The sequence below is a fragment of the Mesitornis unicolor genome, unplaced genomic scaffold (assembly GCF_000695765.1).
Source record: "Mesitornis unicolor isolate BGI_N332 unplaced genomic scaffold, ASM69576v1 scaffold20974, whole genome shotgun sequence".
Taxonomy (NCBI): domain Eukaryota; kingdom Metazoa; phylum Chordata; class Aves; order Mesitornithiformes; family Mesitornithidae; genus Mesitornis; species Mesitornis unicolor.
The window spans coordinates 1-12,000 of record NW_010178356.1 but is presented as its reverse complement, the minus strand read 5'-3'; the positions used below and the strand labels follow the sequence as shown (position 1 = coordinate 12,000).

Here is a 12,000-nt window from a genome sequence, read left to right as displayed (position 1 = left end):
GATAGATTTTTTTAATGGGAAGCCACAGTCGCTAAAAAGCAACTACTCTGCTTCATCAGCTGGGAATGGGGTTGGTCTGTGAGTCCTGAGGGGTCCCCAGTGTATCCTGAATGCCAGCGGCACTGGTGATGCCGGAGAGCAGGCAGATGAAAATAATATGTTTGACTGTCCCTGAAGAGAAAACAAGACTGTGCCTATTTGCCTGTGCTGGCAGCAGCTATCCTGCTGCTGAGAGGGAGCCTTTACAGCTTACGTAATTCATATGTGCGTACGTATGACATACAAAATACAGTTCTGTGTGCAGCAGCTGGGGTTTTACAGTTATTGCATCTCTTGTGATTTCCAGATTATACATGGTTGTGTATGGGTTAGTTTTTAAAAGTAAATTACCTACCAGCTCAGTCTGAGATCTAATGTAAGCTGCAAGATTGCTAATAGTAATCTGCAAGATTGCTAATAAGAAAACTTCAGCAGGTCAGCTCTTCTCCTTGGTGACATCTTTGCAACCTACTGCTTGAACGCTGTTCTTTAACTGGGTGTGGGTGGCTGTGTAATTGGACTTTTCTGTTGATGAAATGTAAGGATGCATCTAGTTTAGTGCCCCTTTCTTTAATGCAATAATGCCAGCACAGCTGATAGGAACAGAAAAAGAAGGCATGAAAGGTCGCAGACAGGCTTTAAATACCCCGGGGAAGCAGATCTGGAGAAAAAGGAGCCAGACTGGTGTCATTGTAGTACCTGTTAACTGCAAGAGCACCTTGGCTACTCCTGGGCTCTCCTGGTTTCCCCTGAAGAAGAGTTTTGCCTAATAGTCACCTTCCATGCCTGTTGTTACAAAAGAAGAAAATGGAAAATATCACTTTGAATGTCAGAACAGTTAGGCTGCATAAGAATTATCAGTTGGCATTTTTATTTATTATGAAATGTTCAAGATATTATAAAATAATCCCTAGTCACTAGAATAGTTACAGCTGGCCTTGCGAAGTGCTGCATCTGTTTGTGCTCCAGTTTAATTTTCATTGTAAGACACCTTGTCTCGTGCTGCAGGAGATGGCTTCTCTAATGCCGACAACAGTAACAGCGCATGTGAAGTTTTGCTGGGAGCTGTGGCTGCGCTGCCATTCTTGCAGTTGGAGGCATAAGCAGAGAAATAGTTCATCCTGTAAAGTTCTGCTTGGCTTTTACAGCAACCAAGCTTGCTCATCAGCAGAAAGAAATCCCTTCGAAAGGCTTTGGTGAAAATTGCATAGAGAAATGGGTTTGCACAGGAGTTGACAGGGTAAAATAAAACCAGCAAGATCTTGGAGTTTGTCACTGTGATGAGAGGTACTTTAAAGGCAGCAGATATGGCAAAAAAGGAGATGGGGGCCATGCAGGTAAAATCCGTGAAGATCAGTATCGCCATTCTCTTGGCGATCTTGGTATCTTTATTGGCAGCTACCAGCTCTGGATTCTGAACAGCTATGTAAATCTTAATGTAGCAAGCACAAATGACAAGGAAGGCAACAACATTTAGCACTAAGATCAGCAGTATATAGGCCTGGGAAAGACCCGTTTCAATATCCATGGGTAAACAAATGCTGACCTTCATGTAACTGCTGACCCCTAGGAGAGGCAGCACCGCTATTAAAATGGAGAATATCCAGCCACCGAGCATGATGGGCACAGCATGCCTCAGGCGGAGCTTTCGATCCAGCTGCATGGCGTAGGTGATTGTATGCCACCTTTCTACAGTGATCACTGTTAGCGTGTACACCGAGAGCTCGCTTGCAAAGACAGTGAAAAAGCCGGCAGTGCTGCAGCCGCTGCCTGTTTGCCAGTCTATTGCATGGTTGTAGTACTGACCACTTGTTTGGGCGTCAACAGAGGCAATGAGCAGCAGATAAAGTCCCATGCAAAAATCTGCAAAGGAGAGGTTGCACATGAGGAAGCGCGGAACAGTGAGCTTGTAATGGCTAGTTATGAGAACGAGGAGTACAGTGAAATTGCCAGCAATGGCAAGGATGTTTATAAACCAGATCAGGACTCTGAGAAAGCTGTATCCCAGGATGTCTTCGCAGGGATTAAATGCATCTGGTTCTGGAGTGCACGTGAGTATCTTAGGCTGGCAGAAGTCGTACTCAAAGTCGAAGCCAGTCATTTCACTGTCATCGAAAAAGGCTGAGTAGCTGTAAGGAGAGTTTTCTTCATCTGTTGCGAACAGGTATGTATTCTTTTCTGCTGACCACAGTGATGCGTTGTAAGCGTCATCTCTGTAACTATTAAAAAAACAAGCCCCACAAATACAAGTAAACTGTTACATGCTTGCACTCTTTTGTAAAATACAACAGATAACGGTTGTTTTAAAACAGTTACTTCCTAGATGTGTTTCTACAGAGTGTTTACATATAATGAAGCCTTGTAAGGATGCCTTTTGTTTGGGTAGCAGCCTTGGAGAGCAGAGGAGGTCATAGTCACAACCACAGGAATGCTTTCTTATACATCTTACTTGTAAGTACTTCATCCTGATTGCTTTGTAAGCAAGCCATCTTTCTCATGCTGCCAGTAGACTGCAGTTCAAACTACAGTAACACTTGAATTGATGGATTATAGGTTGGATGCATATAGGTTTATCAGACAGTTATAGAAGCCAAACTAAAATAACCTAAGGATCTTAACTGTGCACCCTTGCCTCCCTTGGGAAACACACTTACTGAACAAAGTCCTGAGAATACATATGACTTAGGAAGTGCTGAGGAATTTGATGTTTGCAGTATTATACAATGAGGAGTAGAAGTGCATGGTTAACTAGATAATGTCAATGGCTAGGAATATATTAAGTTTAGACTGGAACCAATGCCTAGTTCTAAATGTTTGTAGATGTTTAAAATAGATCTCTCTCATCTCCAGGTCATCAGTAGTGTTGGGATAACGCCTGTCAAAGAAGAAACATCTTAAAAACGAGCACTGATCCCTTCTGATTCCATGCCAAAACAGATAGCTATTTCACAACTATCCAATGATCCCAAGTGTGAGTGTTTGGTGGGCAAACACTCAGTCTGCAGTAAGAGACCTGGAAAGGATCTTTATTGAGGACATCTCTTCAGAAAATTGGTAGCTTTGGGATAACTTAAATATATGCTTAAACTTCCACATCTATTGAGGCACGTACATTCAAATATTTTTCTGGAGCAGGTAATTCACTAGCAAATGAAGCTGAGCTGCTTTTCAGATATTCCTGTTGTTCTCAGTCTTGTTATCCTAACTCTTCTCTCCTTACATGAAAAACTGACCATGGTCTTGCTTTTACTTGCCTGGTTTAAACTGGAAGAGCAGGGAATATGTTTGACTCTATTTGCTAATAGAATAATGATTTTCTGTGAGGTCATGCTAACATGCTGCCATGCGCAAGCTGTTTTTTCTTTCTTATAAGAGCTCAGGGTTTTCAGCTGATTTCTGCTGCGCTTCCCAAACTTTTCAACTTTCAGCCTTTCAGCCCATGAGTAAAGACCTTACTTCCATTTGCTTAATATAATGTCTGCTCAGAGAATTGCTGGGATTGGCACTTAACAAAGCAACAAGCTTCAGGAGCCAATAAACTGGGCAGAGGATTTAATGCACAGTAGGAGTGCAACAGATGCTAATCCAAAGCAGAGGGATTACTCTGGGATAGGCACTGGTGATCATATTCCTCACTGGGGTGTAACTTCACTTGCCTATAACATGATCTAATCCTCTCTCTTTACCTCCTTGCCTCACCTTGCTTCTTCCCACAGCCACCCCTGACAGAAGAGGATACACACACACACACACACACACACACACATATATATAAAATTATTGTTCTTGTTGGCTGCCTGGACTTTGCCTTTCTGTAGTTCTGAAGTGCTTCAGTTTTGCAGTTAGGAGTGGAGTGGATAGGACTGACTAAGTGAGGCACTCAAAGATGCTGCAGACAGGCATCAAATGAGAAGTGGTGACAAGAGAATCAAGGCAGCTGTTGCTTTACAAGAGGTCAAATTAAACTAAACAGCAAGGGTAGGAGGCCTCACCAACCAGCAAATGAGATAATGTCCAAGGAAGTGATCCTAATGGATCAATCACATTGCAGCTGTAGTTAGCTGTAGGACTTTTGTGACCATAACCTTGCTTTTCTAGACTTTGCAGTGCTCTGATGCCACTTCAGGGCTAAAGAGAAATCCCAAGGTCACCCATTTAACTGTAGAGGGATGGGTAGTTGCAAATCCTTAAACTTCTCCATTAAATACTGGTTTAGAGCCTGTCTTATGCAGCATGGCCAACACAACAGTTCTGATGTTAGTCTTTCTCATTGTCCCACTGGATAAATGGAACTGTGATGACACGGAAAGACACATTTACAAGACATAAACTAATTACACAGGGTAATCACACTTGTAATTCAGGGACTCTATTTTTACTGTGGAAAACTACTGATGTACAGACTTCAAATTATCTTTTATATAGGCAAAAAATATTAACAGTCGCAGCTCTTCTTTGAATCACACACAACTACCTCCACGTAGGCCAGTAACTTTCTTACATATTTAATCCCTGGTTTGAAAGTCTTTCAAGAATTCAGAAGAGAAGCTGGAGTGAGTAAAGCTCATGAAATTGTGTTTTTTTTCTTTCTTTCTTTCTTTCCTTTTGAACATCAAAATAACAAATATTGGTTTAATGATAGTAAAATTACCACTGTGCGACTTGTAAGGGTGACTGAATTGGCAGAAAAAGACATGCTGTTCTAGGGGAAAAAACCCACGTGAACAGCAGGAGGGAGGAGGGTTCATATTTGCTACTTCCTGCATTCATATGCAGAGAGGTACTTACAATATTTCATTAGTTGGTTTCCTCATGGTGCTCTCACACTCTTTGGAGAAGTTGTCAAAAATGGAAAGCAAGGAATTTTGTCTGAAAGAAGGATGAAAAGAAAGTTGAGTTACAGTCTGGATTTTGGCCAAATTCTCGTATTCTCTGCAAATGATCTTTACAGACACATAAGGTAAGCTAGAGTTGGCCTCAGAGCAGTGTGAACATTCATGTAGACCTCTGGAAGGAGAGAAGAGAAGGCTTCAAATACTGCAGCAGTAGGCAGTACCTCATAGGGTGCATAAGGGTGGTCTTTCAGTTTGGTTATTGTTTATGATGTATTTTTTATAATGACATTAGTTGAGCTGGAGTTAAAAGGTATGTTTAGCCTTATGAAATATTGTAGCAGTTATGCTGGCTTTTAGAGAAGTGCATGCTAACAAATACTGGGAAGTTGGCCTGATTCTCTGCTTTAAAAACTATTTGGGAACTGGAGGTAGGCTTTCCTTTACTTCCAGCATATAATTTTAAATGTGCAAGCTGAAAGACAACGTATTTGGCGAAATCTCTGGTTTCAAGGCTTTGGAAGTTTGGGCCAGGGCACTCTACCAAATGGCTTTGTCTGACCTTATTGCTGTGACAGTAGAAAGAGTTGTCAAAACCACTAAGCTCTTTTGTGTACTCCTAAGAGAATCCGACCCCTGGAAGCTTATGAGAGAAATAAGACTTTAAAGTATCAATCTAAGCCCCACTGTGATACTTATGAATAATGGGATGGCAACAGAAACTGTTTTTTTCTTGTAATATTTTTAAGATGTGGCATTACCTGCTTTTAATTTTTTTTCCCCTACATTCAGGCTAGTGGAAGAAAGTCTTGGGAACTGAATGCTCCCTTCCACCTCTCTTACACAGTTTCAGGAATAAGCACACCTCTGTTGTACCTCAGAAATCTCAAGAATATTTGGTTTGAAAACTTTATTTCCCTAATGTCTGTGAACCTGCTTCCTCAGTCAAATGTATGTAAGACCTTGTCACTGTATCTCGCTGATCAGATATTGCAGCCCATAGGTGGTAAGGAATAGGATATGGGGCAGGGGTAGTGAAAACTGGGTGGAATGACTGTATGTAGAGTACAGGGCAACAGAGGAGACAGAAACAGGCTGCAGCTGCATGACCATGAGAGTACATAACCACACAAAGACTCTTCTCTATGTAACCTGGGAAGGTCTTGGGAGGTCTCCGCCTCCATGTTCTTCTGCTGTCATCAGTAGATGACAAGGAAAACAGCCAGAGATCTGCCTCTCATTCCTTTGTGGTCGCTACTCACATAGAAGATAACAGCTTATACAGGTTTTTCCAGCAGCCAGGGCAGTGCAGATAGGTAATGCATCAGCACTGCTCTGAACCCTGCTGATGTCCTAGTTAGGAGAGCAGTCTAGTTTCCTGATTCGCAGGGGTTTTTTTCCCCCAGTTTACTATGAAAATAAGTCACTAAATATAAGAAAGTGACTTACTAAAGCACCCCTGTGTTTATAGAGCATGATCATGTTGCAAAGTCAAGTACCTGAAAATTAATAAAATATCAGAAACCTAGTTCATTCATCAGAATGACTAAAACATTATTTTTTTTTTCTGTCCTAGAGTTGCTTCTGCCTTTAATACACTCAGAGACTTGATCTGGGACTGAATCAGAGTTTAGTAGCAATGGAAACCCTTGACTGCAGGATCTTTGCTCTACTCTTGCAGAAGCAGGAACCACTTACCAAAATGAGGTAGGCAGAGAAAGCATAGTATCGCCCTTAATTTTACCCTAAATAATTGGATTCTACTCCTGCCTTTGCAACACAGTCCTGATGCAATGGCATACAAGTCACACAGATCAGGCTTCCCATAGATGACTCAGTATGTCTTTTCTGTAGCCTTCATCTGAGACAGATGAGAAGTGAGGTATCTTTATGGCATCTACTAAACTCATTTGGAGTTGCTTTGGCTGCCTAAAACCAACCTAGGATTGATTTCTTTGAAACAAAAAGGCTGAAAAATTAGCTCCAGTTGTCTCAGATTGACTGCCCCAAATTAGCAGATGCAAAGTGCTCTATGCACCACAGTTTTCAATTGTCCATTGTTCTCTGATATGACTGAAACTAAACTGTGTAATCTCTTTGTGTAGACTTGGGTCAGGTCCTAATTTTGGTGGGTAATTGAAAGCCTGCCTTTTCTACTAGGTCATCATATCACCTGCATTAAATAAGCTACACAGCTGAAGCCTACAGGGTTTTTTTTTTATTTCTTCTTTATTTTAGGGCAAGATACTATTGATGGAGATCTATCTTCCATGTGTCCATGTGCCAGTAGGCTTTTTAATGGAGATACCAAGAAAAATATAAGCTTTAAGCAAACTTAGACTAATGTTCCTGCTGGCTGGAAGATCCTGGGTACAGGGTGGGATCCATTACTGTTCTAAAATAAATGGAGATAATTTTCCTGGCTTTAGCAGAGATCTTTAGTTTTGTGCAAGGCCTTGCTACATACCACAGCTTCCTTGTAACTGAAACAAGAATAATCAAACGTCGTGAACAGAATAAAGCAGAATTGCCATTTTGGAGCTTCTGAAGCAATACAATAACGTGCTATTCAGACTTACTTTTCTATCCTTAGATTTTGAAAAGCACAGCAGTGGCTGGGATATGTTAGAACAGCTTCCAGAAGACTGCTGAATTTATCCAGTGGTGGCAGTCTCTTTAATGAGTAAGATGACGTTGCATTTAAGACTTGAATAGCCTCAAGCCCGTAACTAGGCAGGGACTCCAGTGCCGTTGAAGAAATATCCCTGTGAAATAAAGAGAACTTTTCTTTTCATACGTATAAAAATACCACCAAAGCATGACGGTAGGTAACAGCAACTTTGTTTCTCACAAAAGTTTAAATCTGGAAAGCCACTTTAGCACATGATACCTAGCTGAGAAATGTGGTCTGTGAAACTACAGAGCAGTGGAGTAAGAGCACCCCCGCAGTCCAGGAGCCCCAGTGTGGCAAGAAGCTTGCTTTGTCCTGGAGAAATCAAAACCTACCGCACCAGGAGTTCTGCCCTGACCTCTCTGTTTAAAAGCCACTGTGCATGGAGCAAGGGATGGCTCTTTAGGCCAGGGAAAGGGAGGGAAAGTGGGTGAAAGTGACTCTCCAGTCAGCTTAACAGGTAGGACACCCTCCTGGCTCCCTTCCTGGCTCTGAAGGGCTCTTCTAGGTGTTTTAATTAAATGGTTACTAACTAAAATACATAAAAGAATCAGTCATTCTGGCCAGGACAAACTTAAGCAGTTTGGCTTAGAGTAACTTCAGAGGGGCTGTTTGTGCAAGGAAAGGCCATTGCCATGCCCAAGGGTTTTCAGTGTCAGGCCATTAAAGGGGGGGGAAAGATGGTAGGATTATTAAAGTGATATTAGTAATGTAATGTACTGTAAAGCACCAATAAAAAGAACAAAACGGCATGTGCAGCACATAGGACTATTTACTGAGCCACCCATTGTGTTTTATTACATGGAGATACAGCCAGTAAGTACTTGGTTAATAAAGCATGAGGAGGCTAATATGCTTTGTTCAGCACAGACTTGTAGCATGAAATCAAATAGTTCACTTTTATAACCAAATTCTAAAATAATATACTGTAAAAACATACTCATCCTACCAAAAGAACAAGTTACTTGTCAATGTCAGAATATAAGGCACAGGGATAGGATCAGGAGGTTCTGACACAAATAAAGCAAAGGCCAAAATATCTCGTGGGTGGAGGTCAATGCCAATGCTAGAACTGGCTGTTAAGCATTTGTCATGGTGCGAACTGAGCCTTCTGCTGTCTAATTTCATGGCATCTTGTTGACATGTTTCCATTTCACAAGTACAGGGTGAGAGATAAAGTCTCCTTCCAGACTCAAACCCGTGTTTGCTGAGATGACACAGCCCATGCTGCACAGCGCAGTTCCCATGGGACACCTATGAACTCGGGTAATGGAGCAGTGGATACTTACAGGACGTCCGGCCCTGTGGCCCCTCTCAGGGCATCGTTGTGTATCCGCCTAAGGTTCTTATTATCCTTCAGGATTCTGTGGAATCAAGCATTAACTCTTTATGTGTCTATTTTAAAAAAAACCTTTTCATTTTCTTCTTCCCATCTATTTTGTCTTGGTCTTTTCTCCCACCACAGCGGCTGTTCTTGCAATATCTGGCCTGGGAGTGCTTGTATTTCTCATGCAATCTTTCCGTCATGGGTGCCATCAGACCATGATAATTTCCAGTTTTTTCTGGCTTAAACCTGGAACAACCATTCTTGTTCCTTTGCTGCAGTAGCAGTACGCAGAAAAGCAGCAAGAGTTTTGCCCAAACTAAGAGGCTAGTCCTAGAGCATGTGAGAGTGATTTAAAAACTATTGACACTTCCAGCATAAAATCTAAGTTCCTGAGTTTAGGCTACAGTTTCAAGCTTTCCAATACTGCTGCTAAGTTTAGGAATTTATTACATTTTATTAAAAATTACAAGCTTGTATCATAAAAACTGTAGCATTCTAAGGGATGGTGTTTCAGGAAAAGCAGTAAATGCTGCAGGATTAACAACTGAGTTGTAATGACATTGAAACATGCAGTTTTCTAACTGTTTCTTCAACTGTTTTAAAAAAGAAAACCAAAACCCAGTGTGGAGGGGAAACATACTCACAATTGATTCAGCTTTGTCCCATTGAAGGCATGGCTGTGGATATCTTCAAATCCATTTTTATATAATTTTCTGGGGATTAAAAGAAACATGTAGGGGAAAAGATTTGGAAAAGACAAGATTATGTTCTGTATTACAGGTTTCAAATCTTAATGCTGCATTCATTTTAATGACTAGAGGGTCTGGCTTATACAGAACATAGGTAACTATTGCATGACTTCTGTTAACTCTAAAATTAAAATAGAAGTGCAGCTTAAATTCTTTAAGCACCTCCCTGTTTAGCTGCTGAAGAGAACTGCTTACATACAGATCCCCCCTGCTCCAAGTGAATCACCTGTGGCTACCTTGGGCTGAGATCCAGAAACAAGACATTAGTCCAGGTCAGCCCCTGGCATACAGACAACAACCTGGAGGCAGAAGACCTGGATCTTGTTCTATCAGTATGTGGAAATGGAAGACTCCAAGGGCTAGAGAAGTGTCAGATGGAAACCAACTCTAAAGCCCAGAGCAGGGTCAGCCTGATTGCAGATCCCCTGTGGACGGACAAATCTTCCAAAGGAGGCAGCTTTGCAGAGAGGCAGGGGTGAGTTGTGCATCATCATCAGTGATCAGTGAGCTATCAGCTCCTCCAAAATACTGCTGACAGGCTTGATTTGTGCTCTAGAAACTTGGCTGTCCCCTGGACGCTGGGTGCCACCCTGGGTTCTTGATTCCCAACCCTGAGGCCAAATACCTAAAGGCTGGGCTCTGCTGCACCTCAAGTTCAGCTCTTTTTCTTCATTAGATTTAACCTATGGGTTTGTTTTAATGGAGAAAAATCCATTTGTGATATTAACGTTTGTTTCCAATATAATTTCAATATACTAATTTGCATATAGTATTTTTTCTTTAATATGAAGCCGTAATGGAAAATTTGGTGCAGTTTATAAATTGAATAAAATTTCAATTGTTGTTTCACTTGTTTTTGGGAGAGCAGAAGCTGGGGTTATGAAACCTGCTCCCAAGGAGAGCTGGAAGTGTGGGGAGTGCCTGGCTACAGCTGATGTGAGAAGGGGTCGATCTCAGCACAGTGCTGAAAGTAATGATTTCCTTAAAGGCAACAACAATACGTAGGATTGATTTCCTCATCCGTGTGAAACATTAACCGTTGGAAAGGCTGTATTAGCTATTTGTAGTGGAAAGCATTACTGCAGGCTCACTTTACACCTTCAGAGATTACTTATGTTTCACTATGCTGCAACAACTGGAATTACTTCAGCTAATTACAGTTAACTGCATGAGGTGGAGTTAACATGTAGCTCTACAAGTAGGAAGCTGCTGATAAGGTAATTCTTTTCTTCTTGTGGTGAACTCCCTATCACAGAAGAATGGGAGAAAAATGATTGCTGGCTGTTTCCTGACTGAGTTGGACTCCTTCCCACTTAACACACATTGGGGTTACAGTAAAATTGTAAGCACCTTTCTTCATCTCTTATATGTTCATTTTCTTGCACCATTAACAGAATCATAATTTTGCTGAAATTATTTTGAGAACTTGCTGGTAGGAAAGAGGCTCATAAGATGAAATGATGCCCTAATCTAAGCAATTGCTCCTCTTAACATTATGTAGGAGCAGTCTTCAGTCATGTTTATGTTCAGTTCCTCTAATGGTTTCAGAAAGTATTGGTCAATACATAAAATCTGTGTCGAAATTACTGTCATGCTGGCACATCAGCCTGATGAAGGGCCCAATCCAGTCAACTGCAGTACTTGCTTGCATGCATAGCTCATTTCTGGGTGCAAATATACCGAGAGTTTTGTGTGTGGGTTTTGGTACAGACCTGTTTCAAGACAAGCCTCCCCATTTAGATGTGTACTGCTTTTTAAATATTGGTCTTGTCTGCCAAGGCTGTCTTTACTGGCATCCAAATTTGTTTTTATAGGTGCAACACAAAGTAGGTGGCCTGCTGCTGCCCTCTATTGCTCAGCTGGTCCTTTCTCGAGAGAGCTCAATTTCAGTCACATCCCTCAGAGAGGCTCAGTCTGTGATTTTTTCCTATTTCAGCACTTATTTGTAGAAGTTTCTGTAAGGACAAGGGTACTGCAAACCCCATACATGGTTCTTGCTGTGCTGGCAGATGACACCTCACATTGGCTTTCTGCTGCTTTTTGAGTTCCCCAGGTATGGCATCTCACTTAGGCTCAAGCCTACCTGTCTCACAGGTGACTGTAGCAATGAATCCACAGTTTGTTAAAGGGAAAGCCTTGGTGCAGACACTTGTGGGAATCATTGTAAGCTGAGTCAAGAGTCAGGGTAAGAGCATGCATTGGTACTTCATACCAATTTTCTCTCTCCCTTCCTCCTCTTCAGAGGGACCTTGTGCAGCTGAAGCTCAGCAGCGTTAGATCAGTAGTATCAGCCTGATCAGTCCCTGAAAGCACTAATTCAATAAACCTCACCCCTGAGGGAAAGGGATGGCTGGCTCACAGAATCACAGAATCACAGAACGT

At 41.7% G+C, this 12,000-nt stretch overlaps 1 protein-coding gene across 1 annotated transcript; it reads right to left on the bottom strand.

Moving 5' to 3' along the window:
• Positions 1–1,009: 1,009 nt before the first annotated feature.
• On the bottom strand, positions 1,010–9,582 carry LHCGR (luteinizing hormone/choriogonadotropin receptor; the record flags this gene model as incomplete). Its single annotated transcript, XM_010182431.1, has 5 exons — positions 1,010–2,258; positions 4,828–4,908; positions 7,451–7,636; positions 8,832–8,906; positions 9,514–9,582. Coding segments are annotated over 5 exons (1,660 nt in total), but the record flags the coding sequence as incomplete, so codon positions are not given.
• Positions 9,583–12,000: the final 2,418 nt, after the last annotated feature.